Source organism: Caretta caretta, chromosome 2 (assembly GCF_965140235.1).
Source record: "Caretta caretta isolate rCarCar2 chromosome 2, rCarCar1.hap1, whole genome shotgun sequence".
Taxonomy (NCBI): domain Eukaryota; kingdom Metazoa; phylum Chordata; order Testudines; family Cheloniidae; genus Caretta; species Caretta caretta.
This window is the reverse complement of record NC_134207.1, coordinates 106,469,857-106,494,244: the sequence shown is the minus strand read 5'-3', so window position 1 is coordinate 106,494,244 and position 24,388 is coordinate 106,469,857. Positions and strand designations below refer to the sequence as shown.

The following is a 24,388-nucleotide window of genomic DNA, read 5'->3' as shown; positions in this document are numbered from 1 at the left end:
TTTCAGTTGTTTATTGAACTATTTTTTTTTTGTTAACATCTATTCATCCTTTTGAAAACACCAATATTATCCTTTAAGACTGAACTCTGAATTACATGGAAATGTCCTGAGTTACGTGAGATGATATTAGGTGCCTTGCGAGAAATAAGACAATGTTTATGGCATTAGCCACAAAAGAAAGAAACAGACATTTACACTAAAAAAATTTACAATCAATATTTATTGAGACTACTACAACAAAAAGTGATAAAAGAAAAAGAGCGTGAATGACTATGTTTTAATTCTTTGATGGATTATATTTGAGATTGTTTTCTCTCTCCCATTTAAAAATGGATTTTGTTTTGTATTTCTGTGCTTTATGCGACATTAAAATACATTTTTAAAAAGTCGGCTAGAATGCATACAAAGAAAATAAAAAGGTTTTGGCTTTTTACTCTGCAGACCTCCCAGCAAATGTTAAATGAGTGGGTAACTCCTTAGAATTGTAAAATAAATCTTATGTAAATTTAGAATTAAATTTTTGTGAAATCCAAAGGTTAAAAGATTTAAGAGCTTTTGCAACGATACATAGACTTTAAAAGCTTTGTTTTCTTTACAGTATCACATCAAAATCACACAGAAGACCCCAGTGATCGCTGGGAAATCTACCACAGTCTAATTTTTCTAGTCCAATTAAGTCCAAACTCCGTGGAATAATTTGTCCCCCTTCTGCTGCAGTTCGGAAGAATATGCGATCAAATCGGAACTTACATTTGTAACTTGCATCCAGGTTAGAATTGCAGTTTGTGTCCCATGTATAACGGCAGTGCCCTGGTTTGCCCAAAAATTCCCATATGTCCAAAATATTGTTAGGTAAGCCACCTACTTGAGTAACCTAAAGAGAGAAAAAATGGAACAACATTATACCCGCTAATGCCTTTAATGTAATATGCATGACAATCATTTGCTGAACCTAGAATTTAGATATTACAGCACATTGTTTTTCTGCACAGCAACAGCTACAACAGGAAATCACAACTATTTAAACACTATTTAAAATAGGATAGCCCCTTAAGAATTTAAGAAATATATAAAAATATAAACCACCTAAGACTGACTGTTCATGTTGCACTTCCCAAATCAAAGTGTGTGTAAGAAACCACTGCATTTTTAAGTGATTAAACCTGATCATGCAAGACTGGGTCTTTAGTAATACTTAACACCCTCAGTTGGAACCCTGGTAACCAATTTTTCAGAAGTGACCTTATTTTCAGTCCCTCCATTTTCAGTTGCTCCAAGTTAAACACATAGGATCTGACTTTCCAGAAGTATTGAGTACCAAAGCTCTTGCTAATTTCAACTTGAAGTGTCAGTGCTCAGCATCTCTGAAAATTGAGTGCTAGATTTCCAAAGTTGGGCAACTAAAAATGTGGCACCCAGAATTAGGTTATTTCTGAAGATTACAGCTTTCACATAGACTCTGTGTATTTCTTTAGAGGAGCAACACAAAGCCAATTGGGGAGGAAAAACCACCATCTCTTTTAATTTTGATGTCACTTCAGCTGTAACATTGCTCCAAAGTAGACATGCACAATCAAGCCTAAACGTCATCTACTAGGCAGCAACCTCACTTGTCCCAGTTTCACTTTTTCACTTAATGGATGGGGTTGCTACAGGTATGTCTACACAGCAGCTAGACACTCCTCACTGGCCATGCCAACCTACTCGGCCCTGTTTCATTACTGTGTAGATGTCTGGGCTACAGCTAGAGCCCAGGCAATAGCACCCTATGAGGTGGGAAGGTCCCAGAGCTTGGGTTCCAGCCTGAGCCCAGAAGTCTACACAGCAATGAAACAGCCTGCACAGGCCGAGTTCTGTCAGCCTGCATAGGCCAGCCGTGGGTTTTTCTTTGCTGTGCAGAAATACCTTAGATGGCACACCTGTGCATGTTTGAGTGTAGAAAGCTCAACATCTCTGTTATGTATAACTGATTTGTGGGAAAAGTCACTGTATCCTATAAAAAGGAGGAAACCCCCCAACAGAGTTCAAAATGGTGGTTTGTTCTCAAAATAATTCTAAGCGGTTTACTGCTATTCACCTCATGATCTCTTAGGTTTGTATCCCCTCCAAATATAATGGTAGTTGACTCTGATGCCTCCTGCATTGTCTTTAACACCTGCCTCAGTTGATTTAGGCGTTCCTTGGCATGACCTTTTGTGCTCTCTAGATGGGAAGTCATAAGGCAGAGTTCATTACCAGATATATTCACCTGTTAGACAAAGAAATATTAAACCATACACCGTGGAATACAGTTGAAGGCCAAAGACAAAACATACTGTTCAAATATTGAACAGGAACATTCTTCTGCTTGTTAAAACTGCTATTATACAGGATAGAAGTGATTTACAACTTGATATTGGGCCTCTCTAATTCTGCTGTCATAAGTGAGGTTTTTGACAGTGAATGTGCCACTAGCAGCAGGCTTAAACGTTGATTTTTAACTAAGAATTCAAATCCGGTTCAGTTCACAGCTTATATATGGCAAGAAATACTCCGCACCCTAAAATCTTTCAGGACATTTTGCTGAGCAGGACAAGGGCATCCTTTTTTAAAGTTCCTTTATGAGGGCAGAATTTTCAACTTTTTATTCCAGAGCCATGCTAACCACTCTAAGCTTAAGACTGGAAGTGGCTTTCAGTTAAAAAGCCAATGCTGACCTCTACTTCAACCCAAGTGAAACAAGTCTCCCCAAAATTTAATATGTGTTATCTTATACGAAGATAGAATTTTTTTTTTTGAAAAGTCTGAGGTGTATATATATAACTATTTGAAAGATAGAAAGGTTGTAAATATGCATCAGTAACTGAAGGGGAAATATTAACAAGATGTATTTTTAAAAAAAACAACACACTTGCATATCTGGAAAGTCAAAAGTTTAGGTTTAGTTCACATTATCTGGGTGGTTTTGGTTTTCTTAAAGTATACAAATGCAGAGAAGGTATCCCAAATAATCTAACTTTGCCCTTCTTTTCCTACTATTCTATGCTCCCTCTGTGTAAAAAGTTCATGTCTGGCAAGTATGACGGCTAAACCCTTTACTTTGGTGGTCTGGTAAAAACCACTGCAGCATAACTTTGCTAGACACTAAAAATCACAGACTGAACCATGGACACTGGATTTATATCTTATTACAATATCTATAACTCACCAACAACCTGCCCCCCTCCTGCTGCCTATCCCCCACCCTTCCTTTCCCTCCTATGTCTGAAGGGGTAACAACAGGTCACTTCACCTTGAAATACATGTTAACCGCCTATGCTAAACAATCTGTGCCACCTTGTATTTAGCTATGACATTCCGAGTATGTCTAAACTGCAATTAAAAACCATGGCTGGCCTATACCAGCTTACTTGGGCTCAGGCTAAGGGCTGTTCAGTTGAGATGTAGACATTCAGGCTCTGGCTCCAGCCCAAGCTCTGGGATCCTCCCACCTTGAAGGGTCCTAGAGCCCTGGCTCCAGTCTGAGCCCAAATTACACCACAACTAAACAGCCATGCAGCCTAAGCCCTGCAAGTCTGAGTCAGCTGGCACTGGGTAGCCACAGGTTTTTAATTGCAATGCAGACATACCCTTTGAGTATATTTTCCAGACCTGAAGAGCTCTGCATAAGCTTGAAAGCTTGTCTTTGTCACCAACAGAAGTTGGTCTAACAGATATTACCACAGCCACCTTGTCTGTCTAATATCCTGGGACCAACACAGCTACAACACTACTGCATATTGCAGCTGGGGACATATCAGACCTTGTATACTTTGCAGTTCTACCAGCAGTTGTGGACAACTTAATCTGTACCTATTCTTGGCTTACTCAGGCTAATGGCAAGAGTATTTGAGGTTTAAGAAGTCCCGCAGCAGAACAGACTCAAACTCCTGTCCTGTGGTAACCATTTAAATAGTTAAACAACAACTAGTGTGTCTGATGCGGAGAAAATCTAATGAGAAGGTGCACTGGAATTTCATAGGTTTGATATGCATACCAAAGATCTAAGAGGTACAATACTGAAGGTCTCTCTTGTTGTGGGAGGGTGAAGTGAGGGATAATCTCTGAGTAGGTGACACATGGTGGGTTGAGAATGGTACAGGAGAATGGAGTAATGTGACTTATATACACACATTTGTTGGGGGTAGCATGATTTGGTAAGAGCGTGGATATGTGTAAGAGTACAAATAAAATTGTTTGATGCATCCTTTCTAGTGTTTTTATTGGAGACTTCAAATCTAAATGCCCTACTTTTCAAGTTATTTTTTCTCTTAAATTATAATGATCTGTTGATGCTTTTTCCCTTCAAATTAGTACCCATATTTACAAACTTAACTCCAGACTAAAACATTTGTCACCTTAAATTAGACATTCAACTGCTTTGTAATATATAGTGACCCACTTACATGCACAACTAATAGGTTTCTCATCATGGAGGTTGTTGGGAAAGGTATTATTTCTTGCCTTAAAAACTTCACTCTTGATTTTTTCAGCATTATGGCAGTGAAATAACCATCTATATTACCTAAAGAGGAATAAGGAAAGAAAAGTTCAGTGCTGTATGCACCATATTCACCCATCCCTTCATATAGAAGAATTACCATATATACTCGTTAATAAGCCAAATATTTTTGGTAAAAACATGACGCATCAAAGAGCGGGAGTCGGCTTATAAACGGGCCTACACCAAAATTTGATGATTTTAAACTCTATGAAAATCACTGAATTGAATATCTAATACATTGTCGTTTTGTTTACCTGGAGCCCCTAAGTTCCCTGTGGCTGCAGTTCACCATTCCCAGCCAATGGGAGCTGCGGGAAGTGGCAAGCCAATTCCCGCAGCTCCCATTGGCTGGGAACGGTGAACTGCGGCCACAGAGAGCTGAGGGGCTTTGTGCCTGTGAACGCTCCAGGTAAACAAAGCGTCCCAACTCGCCAGCGGCTTACCCTAACGGGCCGGGCGCCAAAGTTTGCCAACCCCTGAAATATAGGGTCAGCTTATGAAAGGGTCATACAGTTTTTACTATTTTTACCTATCCATCTTGGGGGGTCAGCTTATAAATGAATGGGCTAATCAACGAGCATATACAGTATATATTTTCACAGAGATCTTTTCAGGTTGCACATTTCTTATCCTAATCCATACAACATGTAGCTATTTTCAGTAATAGTGAAGGATCAGAAAAATGAATTAATTTTAACTCTGTCCTTAATCTTAAAGTCTGTCTTTCTAAAAGAAAAAAGCTAGAAGAAAGTGACAGTTAATATGTTCATTTATAATTTGCATCAAACTGGATTCCAGAGTTTAGAAGCCAAGGAAATCCATTTCACTGATTCCTTCCCCTCCTTTTTCCTTTCAACTTCTACCAATGGTCAGAGGGGTATTAACAAGCTAGTGAGTAGAAAACAATAACTTTTTTTTGTGTTTCTTCTATCCATTTGAACCAGATTTCTCAAATTTTTAGGCCTTCATTTTTTACCTGGAATGATTGTGTAACTGACTGCTCTCTTCTGTAGGTAACTGAAGTATGGTGGAATAACCTCCTGTAAAAACACCACATCTGGACTGTATCTGAAATCAGCAAGACAAGTTTACAATATAACTTTTAAAGCAGACACAGTTTTTCACATTGTAATGCCAAATGTAAACAGAGTAAGGTTTTGGGTGTAGGGCTGGGGTTTTTTTAAACATGTGGAGTGCCTATGATGGTTTCCAAAGAAGCTCTGTCACATCTGTTGGCATGTAAAAATGCCACCAAATTTGGAGGGGAAAAAAAGATTCAAATCTGTATTTTACCAACAAGTTACTAATAGGGGGGCCTAATTTCCTCACATAGATCTGGATCTCGAAAACAATTATGCAGGTGTCTAATTTTATGCACGTGGGGGAATTTAAGTTAGTGACTGAAAATATAGCTTCAGAGCACATTTAGAAGCCCTAAGATTTCTAGGAGAGTCCAATTAAGACCTATCACCTTTGTGATAACACCCCCCCAATCTCCCTGTCCAGACTGACAGGTAAAAGGACAATTGTTCTCCTTAGCCTTGTCTATGCTAGACCTTTTTTAAAGATCTACTTCTGTTGCACTACTATCGGTGGCTCTCCTGTTGCTAGTGACACTGGAAGCATTCATGTAGACAGGACACAGGCAGCAGCAGCTTGTCACCATTTTTATGTAAACATGCTCCGAGCAAGTACAGGGTTTGGTACTGGGATAATTTGCATGAAGGAAAAACATAGGGCCTTGTCTATTCACGAAAAATTGCACCAGTTTAATTATCAATTTAAAACTGATCTGATAAACCAATTTAAATGTATCTAAAGGGTTAACATTTGTTTAAATTGGTTTAGTTTGCACTGCTAAATTACAATATTAAGCTAAACGATTACAGGCAAGGATCACACCTGTTTGAGTGTAATCCATCCATTTTATGGGTTTGCACTGATTTAACTAAGAAAAGTCATCAACTCAGCAGTTTTAGTGCATCTTCACAATTTTTACTGCATTCTACCTATTCTGCAAATTTTAGGTTTGCATTTTACACAAACGGTTGTAAAGTTATCCACTGCAAAGCCATCACAACAGACCAACTGAAGACTGTTGAACAGCAGCATTTTTAAGTTGGGAACTCTCTGTTCCCAACCCCACACACCTCAGCAAAGAATAAATGTCTCCAATGCAATGAGACTATTTAGTTGATAACATTTTTAAAAGAATATGGAAAATAAATGCAACCCCCATGTTCAGATTCACAGTTCAAAGTACAAGTAATATGGAAACAAGAAAACAGTAATGTCAACTCAGCCACTTTATTTGTAATCAGGATTTTGTATTTCTGTTTTTCCTTTTGTGAGTGATCTTTTTGTGCTTTGTCTTAAACTACACACCATAAAATAATGCAAGTTGTGCAACAGAGTCAAGTTAATACTGTCACTGGAAGCACAGCATTTGCATTTCCTGATGTTATAATCTATTATTTCAATCCCACAACCTCCTGACTCATTACTATAGCTAGACATTTAATATCAATTATGCTTATTTAAAAAAAAAGTTATATGTTACAGTGACTATCTGGCGAAAAGGCTTTTAGTACCAAAGCTTGCATATATTGGGAGATTAGGTTCAGAACCTCTTTTGGCCAACCAAATCACAGCTTTTAGTTAAGCTAGTTTAGGATTACACACATTATGAAGTTTCTGTATTATAGTATTTCTGTATTTGGTGCTTGGATACTTTGGGGGTATACATCCTATAGACTCTTAAAATAAGATACGATAGTTACGAGTCTAAATATTAAACTGACTTATAAAGGAGATAATACTTACAATGCTAAATAAGAGCAGACTCCTCTAGCTCTGTCGTCTTGATTTCCTAGATCCAGACCGTCAATATTCCAGGTAAGTAAAGAGAACCTGCTGTCATCTTCTTGTTGCCTGCAGTCTGCATTGTTCACTCCAGCACTACTAGTAGTAACATCAGCAGTCAGGTCAATACTAGAAAGAATATTTAAAATTTTTGCATTCAGTAAACTGAGCATTCCCCTGGAGTAACGTCCATCTTCTAAAGCAGAACATTTTTAGACCTCCCCAACTAAAAACCTATTATTGAACATACTGCAAAAATTAACATAAATTACTCTCTAATTTTAAAACATCTAAAATAAATACATTGACTGAGAACATATGCAACAATCACATGGTGCGGTTAGTATGTAGCTGTAATTAATGTTTTTCTTTTTCATTGCAGACACAAGACAAAGGGCTTGATTCTGATTTAAATTAAACCAGCTTAACACAACTAATTTAAATTCTCTCCAAACCTTTTAATCACCAAGGCGAATCTCAGGATACATGAAAGAATCTGAGCAGGTTTCATACCAGAAAAAGAAATAATGGTCACCTCGTTTTATATGTCTGTGTTCTGAAACTACTTTGATTCCTCTGTCTGTGTACACCTCCTCTAAAATATTAATGACTGTCTATTTTGCCATATTTCTTTGGGAAGAAGCACCCCAGTCTTCAGTGTTTCAAAGCTTAGGCCTGGTCTACACTACAGACTTTACTAAGATTTACCAGCATGCTTCTACAATGTAGTACACAGACTATATTGCCATATGACTTGAGTTTTCCTGTGTGATTGGGAGCAAACTATGCTCAAAACCTTGTTAAAGAGGTGTGCTCCAATTCAAGTTCCTGTAGTAAAGAAAAAAAGCTGTAGCACAGCTTGTCCCCATCAAAACTGGCAAGACAAGATCAAATGGTCTTTTAGGAAAGTTAGGGACACGATGGGATTTAATCATACTGTTTAGGCATAAACTTATTGTGAACATAAAAAGAAAAGGAGTACTTGTGGCACCTTAGAGACTAACCAATTTATTTGAGCATAAGCTTTCGTGAGCTACAGCTCATTTCATCGGATGCATACTGTGGAAAGTGTAGAAGATCTTTTTATACACACAAAGCATGAAAAAATACCTCCCCCCACCCCACTCTCCTGCTGCTAATAGCTTATCTGAAGTGATCACTCTCCTTACAATGTGTATGATAATCAAGGTGGGCCATTTCCAGCACAAATCCAGGATTTAACGAGAATGTCTGGGGGGGGGGGGTAGGAAAAAACAAGGGGAAATAGGTTACCTTGCATAATGACTTAGCCACTCCCAGTCTCTATTCAAGCCTAAGTTAATTGTATCCAATTTGCAAATGAATTCCAATTCAACAGTTTCTCGCTGGAGTCTGGATTTGAAGTTTTTTTGTTGAAGAATTGCAACTTTCATGTCTGTAATCGCGTGACCAGAGAGATTGAAGTGTTCTCCGACTGGTTTATGAATGTTATAATTCTTGACATCTGATTTGTGTCCATTTATTCTTTTACGTAGAGACTGTCCAGTTTGACCAATGTACATGGCAGAGGAGCATTGCTGGCACATGATGGCATATATCACATTGGTGGATGTGCAGGAGAACGAGCCTCTGATAGTGTGGCTGATGTGATTAGGCCCTGTGATGGTGTCCCCTGAATAGATATGTGGGCACAGTTGGCAACGGGCTTTGTTGCAAGGATAGGTTCCTGGGTTAGTGGTTCTGTTGTGTGGTATGTGGTTGCTGGTGAGTATTTGCTTCAGGTTGGGGGGCTGTCTGTAGGCAAGGACTGGCCTGTCTCCCAAGATTTGTGAGAGTGTTGGGTCATCCTTCAGGATAGGCTGTAGATCCTTAATAATGCATTGGAGGGGTTTTAGTTGGGGGCTGAAGGTGACGGCTAGTGGTGTTCTGTTATTTTCTTTGTTAGGCCTGTCCTGTAGTAGGTGACTTCTGGGAACTCTTCTGGCTCTATCAATCTGTTTCTTCACTTCCACAGGTGGGTATTGTAGTTGTAAGGGGCCTAATAACATCAGCCACACTATCAGAGGGTCAAACTGGACAGTCTCTATGTAAAAGAATAAATGGACACAAATCAGATGTCAAGAATTATAACATTCATAAACCAGTCGGAGAACACTTCAATCTCTCTGGTCACGTGATTACAGACATGAAAGTTGCGATATTACAACAAAAAAACTTCAAATTCAGACTCCAGCGAGAGACTGCTGAATTGGAATTCATTTGCAAATTGGATACAATTAACTTAGGCTTGAATAGAGACTGGGAGTGGCTAAGTCATTATGCAAGGTAACCTATTTCCCCTTGTTTTTTCCTACCCCCCCCCAAGACGTTCTTGTTAAACCCTGGATTTGTGCTGGAAATGGCCCAACTTGATTATCATACACATTGTAAGGAGAGCGATCACTTTAGATAAGCTATTAGCAGCAGGAGAGTGGGGTGGGGGGAGGTATTTTTTCATGCTTTGTGTGTATAAAAAGATCTTCTACACTTTCCACAGTATGCATCCGATGAAGTGAGCTGTAGCTCACGAAAGCTTATGCTCAAATAAATTGGTTAGTCTCTAAGGTGCCACGAGTACTCCTTTTCTTTTTGCGAATACATACTAACACGGCTGTTACTTTGAAATTGTGAAGATAGGACCTCTAACCAAAATACTTCCTCTCTACAACTTTTAAACATTAGTAAGTTATGCACTGCTGCCAAGCTTAGTGCTTTAAAGACAAGATGATAAGATCCATGCCTTAAGGAGCTTCAATCTAAAGTGCACAAAAAGAGACCGGGGTTGTGGGTGCTCTAGGGATATAACAAAGTAAATAAGAGCTATAATGGGCGTGCATTTCCAAGACTTCCCTGCCAAGATGAAATTTTATGGTTATACTATAATGTGAACTCACATCATCATTTTAATGTAGCTATAAAAACATGGGTGTTTACTTAGTAGTGGAAAGCTAACCAAAGCAGTATATTTTCTAAAAGGACTTGGAAGAGGGAGGCTATCCCAGACATAGACTATGTCTACAGTAAGATATTTCTATTAAGATTTCCCAATTCAGTCCCACTAGTGGAAGCTAAGTGCATGCTGTGCTCCAGTTGTCAACCTGTGCTCCATCTACACTAGTCTAACACTGAACTGATATTGAGAAATTTTAGCAAAAATGTATCAGGCTTTGTCTACATGGGAAAGTTACACTGGGATAACCTCTTAAATGAATTTAGATTGACATAATTAAAGTAATGACCTATGTGCCTGACCAACCTGATTGCCTTCTATGAGGAGATAACTGGTTTTGTGGATATCGGGAAAGTGGTGGACGTGATATACCTTGACTTTAGCAAAGCTTTTGATACAGTCTCCCACAGTATTCCTGCCAGCAAGTTTTAAAAAAAGCACGGATTAGATGAATGGACTATAAAGTGGATAGAAAGCTGGCTAGATCGTCAGGCTCAACGGGTAGTCATCAACGGCTCAATGTCTAGTTGGAAGTTGGGATCAAGCAGAGTGCCCTAGGGGTCAGTTTTGTTCAACATCTTCATTAATGATCTAGATGATGGGATGGATTGTATCCTCAGCAAGTTCATGGATGACACTAAGCTGGCAGATATGCTGGAAGGTAGGGATAGGGTCCGGAGGGACGTAGACAAATTGGAGGATTGGGCCAAAAGAAATCTGATGAGGTTCAACAAGGACAAGTGCAGAGTCCTACACTTAGGACAGAAGAATCCCAGACATCGCTACAGGCTGAGGATTGACTGGCTAAGTGGCAGTTCTGCAGAAAAGGACCTGGGGATTACAGTGGACGAGAAGCTGTATATGAGTCAACAGTGTGCCCTTGTTGCCAAGAAAGCTAACAGCATATTGGGCTGCATTAGTAGGAGCACTGCCAGCAGATTGAGGGAAGTGATTATTCCCCTCTATTTGGTACTGGTGAGGCCACATCTGGAGTATTGTGTCCAGTTTTGGGCTCTCCACTACAGACAGGATGTGGACAAATTGGAGAGAGTCCAGTGAAAATTATTAGGTGGCTGGGGCACATGACTTCCAAGGAGAGGCTGAGGGAACTGGGCTTATTTAGTCTGCAGAAGAAACGAGAGAGGGGGGATTTGACAGCAGCCTTCAACTACCTGAAGGTGGGTTGCAAAGACGATGGAGCTCGGCTGTTTTCAGTAGTACCAGATGACAGGACAAGGAGTAATGGTCTCAAGTTGCAGTGGGGGAGCTCTAGGTTGCCTATTATGAAACTTTCTCACTAGGAAGGTGGTGAAACACTGGAACGGGTTACCTAGGGAGGTGGTGGAATTTCCCTCCATAGAGGTTTTTAAGGCCTGGCTTGACAAAGCCCTGGCTGGAATTGATCCTACTTTGAGCAGGGGGTTGGACTAGATGACCTGCTTAGGTCTCTCCCAACCCTAATCTTCTATGACTTTAAGACAGTCCGCACACATGCTGTAGCGCAGGGACACATGAAACAAACCCAGTTTACCAGCAGACAGCATACAGACAGACACAGGATGCACAGACGCGGTGGGGGCGGGAGGAGGGCAATCAGAGGGTGAGAGATTCACACGGGGGTGGATCTTGAGACGCCCCTCGCCTTTGGGAAGGAGCTTCACAGCGGGGGACGAGCAGCATCAGCAACGCTAGCAAAGCGGAGCCGCGGGGCCTCCCCTGCGGCTGCAAGGTGCTGGCCAAGAGGGGAGGGAGGCAGACGACGGGGGCGCTGGGCCGGGGGCCCGGCTACCGCCTTCCCTGCGAGCTTGAGTCCCCCCCCGCCCGCGGCGTCGCTCACCAGGTGTCCGGCGGGGCGCGGGTCCTCCCGCCCACGTCTCGCTGGTCCACGGGCGGCTCGAAGTAGGAGTTCAGCGCCCTCTGGAAAGCAAAGGAACGGGAGTGAGGGCCCGGCGCAGCAGCAGCAGCAGCCCACAGCCCGTCCCGCGCCCGGGCCCTACCTGCATGTGCCAGTCGTTGTCCGCCAGGCAGCAGCGAGCCAGGGCCAGGTCGCTGCCGGTGATGGAGGCGAACTCGGCGCACAGGAGCTTCCTGCGCTTCGCCAGGGGCTGCGCCGCCTCCTCCTGCTCCTGGGGCCGGGGCAGCGCCGCCTCCTCCTGCTCCTCTTCCTCTCGGGGCCTGGGCCGGGGCCGCGCCGCCTCCTCGGGCCGGGGCAGCGCCTCCGCCTCCTCCGGCTGCGGCACCGTCTCCTCCTGGGGCCGCTCCTCGAGCAGCCCCTCCGCTGCGCTCCCGCCCTCCATGGCTCCGCTCGCGGGCTGCCCTGCCCCGCCCTACCGGCCACCCCCGAGCAGCGCGCCTGCGCAGCACTCACCCAATCCCAGCGGCCCTACTAGCGGACGCACGTTCCGAGGGCAGCGTTGCGGGGGGGAGGGGTGAAGGGGGCAGCGAGCTCAAGCCCCGCCTCACGGGGGGAGGAGGGGGGGTCCCGCGAGCCCCGCGTGGGGCGCGCGCGCGTGACCTACGTGAACGTGGGTCAGAAGGGCCGCGAACGTTCGGCCTGTGGAACGTGGTAAATCGAGGCGGGGTGGAACCAGGCTACTGTGGCCCCGGGAGAGGGCCAGGGAGAGCGCGCGGGGCGGCGCGGGGCGGGGCCAGGCCAGCCCAGCCTCGCCCCCTTCTCGTGCTGCGTGTTTTGAAGGTCACCCAGCCTCTTGTTGCTGCAGCTGCTCCCAGCCCCGCAGAACTCACTCGGTGCGCCCGGTTCCGGGGGACTCTTCCCCGCCGCCTGGAGCAGGTGCCCCACGCCGCGCTCTCTGCGGAAGAGGGACGTCGCCACCAGCCTTTAAACCATGACCTCCTTCACGATCCACTCCTTCCGGGAGATGATGAAAGTCTTGCTGAGCTCATCCAACTTTGATCGGGTGTTAAGTAAGGTATAGTTGTAGGTAGGAATGGATTGATGCTTGGCACTTGCGTAGCTTTTGTTCTGTGAGGAGTTTCAGAGTAGCAGCCGTGTTAGTCTGTATTCGCAAAAGAAGCGAGGAGTACTTGTGGCACCTTAGAGACTAACAGATTTATTTGAGCCTAAGCTTTCGTGCATCCAATGAAGTGAGCTGTAGCTCATGAAAGCTTATGCTCAAATACTCCTTTTCTTTTTGTTATATGAGGAGTGCATCCTCCAGAGTGTATCAGCAGTTGGTGTGTAGATATTAAACATATACATATGTAGGTTTGGCAGAATTCGATTTTTTTTGTATAATTTTGATGGATACTGTCAATGTTTATTTTAAAGCATCTTTCTATATTTAAATTTGCACAGTTGTGGGAAAATTCTGGGGGCGATTAAACAATGATTATTTAATGTAGCTGTTGAGATTCAAAAAGTTAAAGCACATGTCAACAAAACATGTCAAAGTATGGAAAGTAAATAACCTGAAATCATACTCTAAATTCTCTATCCGCATTTTTCTTGCTTTACTTGTCTGTACATTTTGATTATTATGGATGGAAATATTTTATCAGTAAAAATCTAATCCATCTAAGTCAGTGGTTTTCAACCTGTAGTCCATAGACCCTTCTGGGTCCATAGGCTATGTCTAAGGAGTCAGCAAATGGTTGCCATTACCATAGAACAGTGTTTTAAAACCCATGGTCTGCAGACTACACCTAAGATTTCTAAAGGGGTCTGTACCTCCATTTTAAATTTTTTAGAGGTTTACTAATGAAAAAAGGTTGAAAACCACCGTTCTAAACCTATATATATATGCAGCACAAAGTCACTGTCTTGAGAGACTTACAAACTAAAATCCCAGTTGGATCTTCTCAGTTTAAATCCATAGGGTTGTAGTAGGGGCCTGTCCATTCTAGGAGATGCAATTGCAAAATTGAGGCCAAAAAGTATGATCCTGCAAGCTCTCACATGAGTACTGCTTCCTTACATGAGAATTCAGTGGGACGAGTTGCATGATTTAGGCCTACTTTTGTGAATAAGGGTTTGCAGGATCTATTCCTGATTGGCCAGTACACAGAAAAAGGGGGTGGGATGCAATGAAATGTTTAGACGGAATTCTGACTTTCTAAACTGCTGCTGTCTGAATCCATGATATCCAGAATTTGTATTTAGGCCTCTATCTGACATTTGTACTGAAAGTAAAATTCTTTTTCTTGAACCCTGACTTTCCAAAATAAGTTGTCCCCTGACGCGTTTGTAAATGTCAGGAGCGACTTATGGTTTGGATTGTTCAGATTAGGGTTTTTCATAATCAGTATTCTTCTCCTCTTCGTGCTATATTTTAACAGACTAGGCAATAACACAGGAGAGGTTGTTTAAAATGTTATTTCACAATAGCTATAATACCTTTCTGTTTAGGGGCTTTCTAGCAGTAGCTGAAGCCAGGCCTACATCTAAAATTTAGGTTGACCTATCTATGCTGATCAGAGGTGTAAAAAATTCACACCCTGAGAGACATCGTTAAACTGACCTAATCCCCAGCGTAGACAGCGCTAGATTGATGGAAGAATTTTTCTGTCAACTTAACTGCTGTTTCTCGGAGAGGTGGATTTAGTAGAGCAACAAAATAACTCCTTCAGTTGATGTAGTTAAATGTCTTCTCTACAGTGGTTCACCTGCACCACTGTAATGTTTCTAATACAGACATACCCTTGGAACTCCATTGTAGGGGTTTTTTTTAAATCTGTTTCAGTGATACCAATCAATAGTGAACTGATAATGTTATGAATATATTCATCAAAAATAGGACATACATATGCCATCTTTAGTAAAATATTACTACTTCCAAATGTATAGTAAGAATCTCTTACTGAAATAACTTAGTATTTCCACCTCTGTGACATTTCATCCTAAAGCCACTTTGAATGATTTATTTAAAAAATAATTTTGCAGGGATGAATGTAGTTACAGAAACTGTACTTTTCCCAGTTTTGTGGGGCACCTTATGTCCACTGTTCTCATTTTGTAATATGCAAAATTTTCAGTTGTTCCAACTGGAATCAGGAGAATGTATTTTAAATGCTGTAGAATAACAACTTCTATGCATTAGAATCAATTAACTAGCCTCTTGGGGCTTGTCTGCATGGGGAAATTTACCTACATAATTATTCTGCTATAGTTATTCAATACCTTCCCATGTGGGCATTTTTATTCTCAGAATAAGAGTTCAACACAGGGAGTTATACTCGTGTAATTATACTAGTAAATTTTCCCATGGTGAAGCCCTGAATATGTTGGGCTAACATTTCAAAGTATTCCTTTCAAAATACTGATTTAGTTCCATTATTTAAATTGATGTTGCTTCACTTTAAGGATTACTCAGACGTTGCTGATTTTCATTCTGTCAACAAGAGGCTACGCAACTGTGCTAGCCAACAATGTGGGGAAAAATCAAAGCAAACACTTAGTAGTAACTTTCTATTAGCTTTAAGCCAGGTATAAAGTCAGACAAGTCAACTTTCCATTTTTAATAGAGTTCAGCAGAGTTTGAATCAAGCAACTACTGAAATCTCAAGATGATTACAATAAACTGACAGTGTCCATATTTGAGACACAAGATGGGTGAGGTAATATCTTTTATTGAACCAGCTTCTGTTAGTGAGAGAGACAAGCTTTTGAGCTTACACAGAGCTCTTGTTTAGGTGAAGTTGGTCCAGTAAAAGAACAGGTTTAAGAATTTTATTAAGATGATGTTAAAAAGAAAACGGTATATTATTCACCCATTTTGTTTCACCAGTATCCTGGAACCGACATGGCTACCCCAACACTGCATACAATGTGCATATTTGTTTTTATAGGAGGTATACATTTCCCTAGGGAAACAATTTGCAACTGGAGATTTATAGAAACATCTGGCTTGACACTTAAACCATAATGGTTTAATCCTTTATTTTTCTCTTCCCCTCATTAGTCTAAAAACTGAACCAAGATTTACTTTCAAGTTGGTCTGTTTACTTTGAGAGCAGTCACTAGACTCGTAATTGTCCGTATGTTTCCCCTTTTTGAGATTTTGAATTAATAGAATTTTGTTCCTCTTTCCTGTTTGTTCAGATGACAGTTCTTTCTGCAACTCCTGGAAAGGTTGTTTGTGAAATGAAAATAGAGGAGGAGCACACAAACAGAGGTGGCACCTTGCATGGAGGTTTGACTGCCACACTGGTAGATGTAGTGTCAACAGCAGCATTGTTGTACACAGAAAGAGGAATACCCGGGGTCAGTGTGGATATGAACATTACGTATGTATTGAACATGCTTACTGTCAAATGTTAGATCTTAATGTTTGATGTGTTCTACTAACAGGGCCTGGATTCTGCTAAGTTTCTTTTCCATGATCTAGCTACCACTTTAGTGACAAACTGCAGTCTATTCTGAAAGAACAACTTCTAATAAAGTCATTATAGATCCTGTTTGGGAATATCATCATGTGGTTGAGACACTAGTTTGAGGCAGTCAAATGTTCTTTAAGCTCCCTCTTTTATTATGTTTGGTTTAATGCCTTAGTTACTTCTATGTAACAAAGTCCAAATTCTATAATCTTCTCATGCATGGAATTTCAGTGGGAATATCAGTGTGAGCTCTGCCTGAGGAGAAGCTGCAAGATTCAGGCCTGTGAAAAGGTGCAAGGGGTTAAGTACAAACTGACTATGGTAGCTCCTTCAAAAAATAATTTTAAACGGATGAATGTTCCCTGATTTGTAGCATGTTGTTGTATAAAACAATTGTTCTGTTTTTCATTCAAGATACATGTCTGCTGCTAAGACTGGGGAAGAGATATTGATCACTGCTCAGATTTTGAAGCAAGGAAGAAGTCTTGCCTTTGCCAGCGTGGATGTAACAAACAAGGCAACGGGAAAGCTTGTGGCACAAGGCAGACATACAAAACACCTTGGACATTAATATAAGAAAATTATATCTAAAAAGGAAAGTTTGTGCTTAAGATGCTAGCATTGAATTTTTTTTTCTAATTTAAGCTGTATCAAGTCACCACGATATGAAGGCAGTTAAGAGGTCTACGTAAAATGAATTGGTCTCAGTCCCATTCCTAGTGGACAAGTGTTCACATTGTAATTGGCACTAATTCTGAGCTTGTTGCAGTCTTGGTAGAGAGACCAAAAACTGAAGAGACAGGAAGACCAATGTATTTCTTTTGTGCCTGAAGATAAGGTTAATGTTCAGGCTCACTGGTGGGACTGGGTGGGGAAGCTTTCTGCTCCCATTCTGAACCTCTCTCATGAAAACATGGTTCCAGTCTCTAGGGCTGTCAGTTCATAACCTTTAAAAAACTAAAGCAACTAACAAACTGCATTTTTTTTTGTCCTATGCTACCAAGTGTTAAAGTAACAGGTGTTACAAGTTTAGTATTGCTGTTTTAAATTATTAATCTGAAATAAGAATATTTTGCAAATGGGAAATGTAATACATTGAGAACATAGATAAGTCTTTATATCTGGCAAATGCCTAACTCATTAAAAAAATTCAATAAATATTCAAGAAGTACACATTTAATAAAAGCTCTCATACTACTACATTAAGTAAGCTCATCAGCCCGGATGAACAAACTATTTTCTCTGTGAAAAGTTGTATAGTTATATTGTGCTAGAGCAGTGTTTCTCAACCAGTGGCTCATGACCTCTAGGGGTGGGATTATGCATCACAAAATGCAATCAGGAGCGTTGTGAGGTGTTGAAAATTTCAAAACCATTCTGAAGCAAATTACATTTCCAAAATAACTTTAGCGGCAGCCAAAACCGTCAAAGTGTTTGAGGTCAAATAGTAGTTGTATTAGAGAGTTATCACTGGCATTTTTTTATTCTTTAATATAAAATGCAAGGGGGTTAACTTTTTCTAAAATGACCATTACCTCCTTTTTAAAAATTAATGTATTTAAATATGGCATAGCTCTGTATTTAAAAAGTCTGTCATTCTTGCCAAGGCAAATTGACCCAGTCAGTGCTTTCTTCTTATATACAGTAAAATGGGGAAAAAAATCTTTCCTATTTTTGCCATTTAATTCATTTTTTAAAAAAAGCTTTTCCAGTGACCAGTATCTGTTTCATTTACAGAACTATCATACATTAACCATTTAGTGAAAATCAATGTTAATGAATAGTATTACACCCACTTTGTTTTAACGGACTGAAAGAAAATCTGCCATTCTGTAATTATATACCTTTGTCTTAAATAGGCTATTGCCTTATCTGTGCACTGAAACAAATCAAGCTCTGTCTGCATGCCATCTAATAAAAGCCTAGGCGCTTCCCACATGGAATCAAATACTGTTACTGCTGTAGATGAGTGAATAATGAGGAAGTGATGAACTGAATATTTTATTTGCAAAAGTTGACTAAATTAATCAACTCTATGACTAAGGTTAAAAATTAATCAATAAGGTGAACTATTGCAGCAAATAGTTTAGCCACTGCCCTCATATCAGTCAAAACTTCCATTTTCTTCATTGCTGCTTATGTTGGTGAGGGAATAGAGAATGAGCAGGTCTGTATTCAGAAGGCATCTGCATAGCTTTAGAAACAGAAATTAGACTCCACTGGGAGTCATCCTGTGTAATGACTGCAGGATCATTCCATTAGCATTTACTTTTGCTGTAACTCTAATGCAGTCGTTCATGTTGCGTTTAGTCCCTGTTGCATAATTAAGAAAATGGGACATAAGTGTTGTTAAGCAGGCCAGATGAATCTGTTAACTGATTTTTAAAGTATCTTTGAATGTTTATATTCCTCACAGTTTATGCCGTTTAATAAATGAAAATGGGGTGGAGGAGAGGAAGATGGCTTAAAAATGTTGGGTGGTGCTGCACTTCATAGGTTCTCTATTCAAATCTCTCAGCTCTTGGTCTGTAGGCCAGAACCAGACCCTTACACGACCAGGGTTGCCAAGTCTCCAGGAATTAGATTGTCATGTGATAACCTTCAGGACTAGGCAATGCTATGCTCCACTACCTTACTGAGATAATCATTAAGTATTTTTAAGAATCTCATTACTTTCAAAAGTTATGGTGTATGAATTTAGCTTTTTATGCCACACATGCCTTTTCATTTTCTTTTGAAAAAGAATATTTAGTTTCTTTAGGGAAAGACTTACTAGAAGTATGTGAAGTGTCATCTTTGGGTGTCAAGTGATTTGATTAAAAATGTATGTGAAGCATTGCCATTTAGAGTTAAATCAGTGCTCACTACAAACAGACTTCCATTTAGAACAATCTGGCAGATTGTCAAAGGCACTTCTCGTTTCCTGAAATGTTGTTTTGAGTGTTGAGAGTTTTAGGGGAAAAACAACACCTGACTGGAAAAGAAGAGTAGTCAGTGCTGTTAGATAACTGGATCTCTGATTGCCTGCACCGTCCTTGTGTCTATGCACCCAGCTAGCCAATTACCTACTGCCCTGAGACTGGCTTCTGTCTAATGACTACTTACTTTCAAACACTCATTTCTGGTCTCCGCAGAAGTAAAACTCTAGGGAAACAAATCATTGCTAGCAACAGTGAATGGCTGTGGATACAGAAGAAGAACTATTATTATACAGACAGATCAGGAGAAGTTTTATGCTCTAGAATAAGAAGCATGTGTAATGAGGTATGGAGAAACTTATCTGCACTAGTGTTCTCTTCATGCTTTTCTGACTTGTCTTGTGATTACTGCTATCCAAGCCCTTTGGCTGTACTTATGAAGCCTCTCGTTTTCATCACTTCTTTTCCCCTAATTAGCCCACAATAGTTTCACTTGGTCTGATCATTTTTATTCACTTACCTACATTCTTCCTTTATGTTATAATGCTGTTATAAATGTTTATAGGAATTATGACAAAATTCAGAATTATTTTCTAGGGGGTAGATGCTGTATATCAGCTATTCATTCATACCATGTGAATGTCATATTTTAGACAGTTTGACTTTATACATGTAACCTGTTCAATAAAATAGAATTTACATTTATTTATATTGCACTCAGAGTCAGCTTCTGATATCCCTACTCTGAATAAGTTTCCCCAATTGAATTGACAGAGATTATTTAAAATAAGGGACTAATCATTTTGAGTAAAGAGACCAGAAACTGAGTGCAAGTTAGTCATATATACCTCAGTGTAATAGCAGTAACAAGTAACTATGAAATAGAAATACCAGATCACATGTTAGTAAAAATGACAAAGCAGTAAGTGGAAAAATGCCAGATCTGAATGGTTTAAATTCGTATATCAATATAAAAGGTTATTCTCTATCTGGGTTTATAACAAACACACCAAAAGATTGAGAATAATATTTTTGGACCTCCCCAGTGTCGAGGTCCCATTAAAAATAGGGAAATAGTTAATCCATACAGTTTGCACATTTGGTTAACAGTGTGGACATACAAAAGTTAACCTTACATATTCCCACACACACTGATGCACAAGACACATGGACTTTCTCCATATACATATAACTATAAAAAACCCTCAAAAGTTAAAGTTTAAAAAGAATGTTAACATTTCAAAGTAAACACTAAACACAATCTTAATTTACTCCCATTTTGTATATGCATTAGGACACTGCCTTTCATTGCATAATCATATACTCTTTCCCACAGGACCCTTCAACGGAAAAAATATCAAGTGAACTCAGATGATCCTCTGCATTGTTCATCAGTGGGATTCACACCATGGTTTTCAGAGCCACAGCACAGACCTTGACTATTTGAGCTGAAGGAGTAACTCCATTAGCTGGTGTACTATCCTGTGTAATGTACTGAATCAACAAGTTACATATAGAATCATAGACTTTAAGGTCAGAAGGGACCATTATGATAGTCTAGTCTGACCTGCACAACGCAGGCCACAGAATCTCACCCACCCACTCCTGTAACAAACCCCTAACCTAGGTCTGAGCTACTGAAGTCCTCAAATCGTGGTTTAAAGACTTCAAGGTGCAGAGAATCCTCCAGCAAGTGACCTGTGCCCCACGCTGCAGAGGAAGACAAAAAAACCCCAGGGCCTCTGCCAATCTGCCCTGGAGGAAAATTCCTTCCTGACCCCAAATCTGGCAGTCAGCTAATCCCTGAGCATGTGGGCAAGACTCACCAGCCAGACACCCAGGAAAGAATTCTCTGAAGTAACTCAGATCCCACCCCATCTAACATCCCATCACAGGCCATTGGGCATATTTACCGCTAATAGTCAAAGGTCAATTAATTGCCAAAATTAGGCTATCCCATCATACCATCCCCTCCATAAATTTATCAAGCTTAGTCTTGAAGCCAGATGTGTTTTGCCCCCACTGCTCCCCTTGGAAGGTTGTTCCAGAACGTCACTCCTCTGATGGTTAGAAACGATCTAATTTCAAGTCTAAACTTCCTGATGGCCAGTTTATATCCATTTGTTTTTGTGTCCACATTGGTACTGAGCTTAAATAATTCCTCTCCCTCCTTGGTATCTCCCCTCAGCCTTCTTTTGGTTAGGCTAAACAAGCCAAGCTCTGAGTCTCCCTTCATAAGACAGGTTTTCCATTCCTCGGATCATCCTAGTAGCCCTGTTCTCTGTACCTGTTCCAGTTTAAATTCATCCTTCTTAAACATGGGAGACCAGAACTGCACACAGTATTCCAGATGAGGTCTCACCAGTACCTTGTATAACGCTACTAACACCTCCTTATCTTTACTGGAAATACCTCACCTGATGCATCCCAAGACCGCATTAGCTTTTTTCATAGCCATATCACATTGGCAGCTCATAGTCATCCTGTGATCAACCAATACTCCGAGATCCTTCTCCTCCTCTGTTACTTCCAAGTGATGAACCCCCAGTTTATAACAAAAAAGTCTTATTAATCCCTAAATGCATGACCTTGCACTTTTCACTATTAAATTTCATCCTGTTACTATTACTCCAGTTTTTCAAGGTCATCCAGATCTTCCTGTATGATATCCCCATCCCTCTCTGTATTAGCAATACTTCCCAGCTTTGTGTCATCCACAAACTTTATTAGCACATTCCCACTTTTTGTGCCATGGTCAGTATTAAAAAGATTAAATAAGACTGGTCCCAAAACCAATCCCTGAGGAACTTCACTAGTAACCTCCTTCCAGCCTGACAGTTCACCTTTCAGTATGACCTGGTGTAGTCTCCCCTTTAACCAGTTCCTTATCCACCTTTCAATTTTCATATTGATCCCCATCTTTTCCAATTTAGCTAATAATTCCCCATGTGGAACTGTATCAAATACCTTACTGAAATCAAGGTAAATTAGATCCACTGCATTTCCTTTGTCTAAAAAATCTGTTACCTTCTCAAAGAAGGTAGGTTTTACATGAACTACCTTTTGTAAAACCATGTTGTATTTTGTCCCAATTACCATTGACCTTAATGTCCTTAACTACTTTCTCCTTCAAAATTTTTTCCAAAACCTTGCATACTACAGATGTCAAACTACCAGGCCTGTAGTTACCCAGATCACTTTTTTTTCCCCTTTTCTTAAAAATAGGAACTATGTTAGCAATTCTCCAGTCATACGGTACAACCCCTGAGTTTGGAGATTCATTAAAAAATTTTGCTAGTTGGGCTTGCAATTTCAGGTGCCAGTTCCTTTAATATTCTTGAATGAAGATTATTTGGGCCCCCCCATTTAGTCCTGTTAAGAGGTTAGCTTCTTCCTCAGAAGTGGTAATATCTACCTCCATATCCCCATTCCCATTTGTCATTTTACCATTATCCCTAAGCTCCTCATTAAAGACTGAGGCAAAGTATTTGTTTAGATATTGGGCCATGCCTAGATTATCCTTAACCTCCACTCCATCCTCAGTGTTTAGAGGTCCCACTTCTTCTTTCTTTGTTTTCTTATTTATATGATTATTGAACCTTTTACTATTGGTTTTAATTCCCTTTGCAAGGTCCAACTCTACATGGCTTTTGGTCTCTCCCACTTTATCCATACACGTTCTGACCTCAATAAGGTAGCTTTCCTTGGTGATCCCTCCCATCTTCCGCTCCTTGTAGGCTTTCTGTTTTTTCTTAATCACCTCTCTGAGATGCTTGCTCATTCAGCTTGGTCTACAACTCCTGCCTATGAATTTTTTTCCCCTTTCTTGAGATGTAGGCTTCTGATAGTTTCTGCAACTTTGACTTGAAGTAATTCCAGGCCTCCTCCGCCTTTAGATCCAAACTTCAGTCCAATCCACTTCCCTAACTAAGGTAGCATATGCAGCAATAGCCCCATTTTTGCAGACAGCATACTCAAGCATATGGATAGGACGTTGTTTGAGGCAACTTTACTGTAAACAACACTTGTATCCGCCATATTAGAGAACTGTGTAAGCATATAAAGCCTTGCTCAGTAATAATGGTTGTGAAGTGCACATAATACCAGCCAGTAGTACTACAGTAGAACTCCAGATCTTCTTCCCAATCCAGTATTTCCATTTTGGGTCTCTCCCCACCCTATAGGAAGATTTCATTTCTATGTGATTGCTTTGGAATTCAGAAAATGAAGGTGCATCCAATAAGCTCTCTATGCAAGTAGAAATCTGTGGTTTGTAACTACCAAAACTAGATAGACTGGACTTTCACAAGGATAGCCAATGGCACATTCTTCTTCCCAGCACTATCATCTTGCTTAATTTCAGTGTTACTTTACACCACAGAACTACCAGAGCTGTTTGAAAAGTTAAAATTAGCAAAACTTTCAACCTTTTCATTAGCCTTGTTAACAGGTTTAAAAAGTGTTTCTGCTCAATAATCAAGCTGAGGCAGAGATCGAGCATGTAAAATTTCAGCCAAACCAGTTAGTTTAGCATTGTTCTGAGCATTTGGAAGCATGTGCTTAATAAACAGAAGTGTTATATTACCGAAATGTGTTACAACTGCTTGATGTATGATGCATCATTTAATGTATCAATTTAAGTGTAATCTAGTAAAGATCTGGGGAATGGATTTTATTTAAAAGTATAATGGAGGAATAAAGTAGTATCAGTTATTCAGTAGGTAGATAAGACGTAAAAACCTAGTTCAACCTTCAGTAAGCTCCTGGCTCCAGCCCCTTCTCAGA

At 40.4% G+C, this 24,388-nt stretch overlaps 2 protein-coding genes across 4 annotated transcripts; one reads left to right on the top strand and one right to left on the bottom strand.

Annotated features, from left to right (window-relative positions):
• Positions 1 to 202: 202 nt before the first annotated feature.
• TDP2 (tyrosyl-DNA phosphodiesterase 2) lies at positions 203 to 13,062 on the bottom strand. Its single transcript, XM_048840010.2, has 7 exons — positions 12,350 to 13,062; positions 12,190 to 12,269; positions 7,346 to 7,513; positions 5,499 to 5,590; positions 4,425 to 4,543; positions 2,078 to 2,248; positions 203 to 874 (listed from the first exon to the last, which is right to left on the bottom strand). The coding sequence occupies exons 1-7, from the start codon at positions 12,647 to 12,649 to the stop codon at positions 593 to 595; spliced, it is 1,212 nt and encodes a 403-aa protein (XP_048695967.2). The 5' UTR covers positions 12,650 to 13,062; the 3' UTR covers positions 203 to 592.
• ACOT13 (acyl-CoA thioesterase 13) lies at positions 13,061 to 24,193 on the top strand. Of its 3 annotated transcripts, none has more exons than XM_048840012.2 (3): positions 13,061 to 13,282; positions 16,411 to 16,595; positions 17,100 to 24,193. In XM_048840012.2, exons 1-3 carry the CDS (start codon positions 13,199 to 13,201, stop codon positions 17,254 to 17,256), a joined length of 426 nt encoding a protein of 141 aa, XP_048695969.1. In that variant the 5' UTR covers positions 13,061 to 13,198; the 3' UTR covers positions 17,257 to 24,193. The 3 variants fall into 3 exon arrangements, with proteins under 3 accessions (XP_048695969.1, XP_048695971.1, XP_048695970.1); XM_048840014.2 differs by having other exon boundaries at positions 13,139 to 13,277; XM_048840013.2 differs by having other exon boundaries at positions 13,161 to 13,294.
• The last annotated feature ends 195 nt before the right edge of the window (positions 24,194 to 24,388 follow it).

Excerpts from the sequence above, each read along its gene's own strand:
- ACOT13 (XM_048840012.2), top strand. The coding sequence starts at position 13,199 with ATGACCTCCTTCACGATCCACTCCTTCCGGGAGATGATGAAAGTCTTG. Across the intron at positions 13,283-16,410 it reads TTGATCGGGTGTTAAGTAAG|ATGACAGTTCTTTCTGCAAC; the intron begins GTATAGTTGTAG and ends CTGTTTGTTCAG. Across the intron at positions 16,596-17,099 it reads AGTGTGGATATGAACATTAC|ATACATGTCTGCTGCTAAGA; the intron begins GTATGTATTGAA and ends TTTTCATTCAAG.
- TDP2 (XM_048840010.2), bottom strand. The coding sequence starts at position 12,649 with ATGGAGGGCGGGAGCGCAGCGGAGGGGCTGCTCGAGGAGCGGCCCCAG. Across the intron at positions 4,544-5,498 it reads CAGTTACACAATCATTCCAG|GTAATATAGATGGTTATTTC; the intron begins GTAAAAAATGAA and ends ATTCCTCTTTAG. Across the intron at positions 875-2,077 it reads CAAACCTAAGAGATCATGAG|GTTACTCAAGTAGGTGGCTT; the intron begins GTGAATAGCAGT and ends TTCTCTCTTTAG.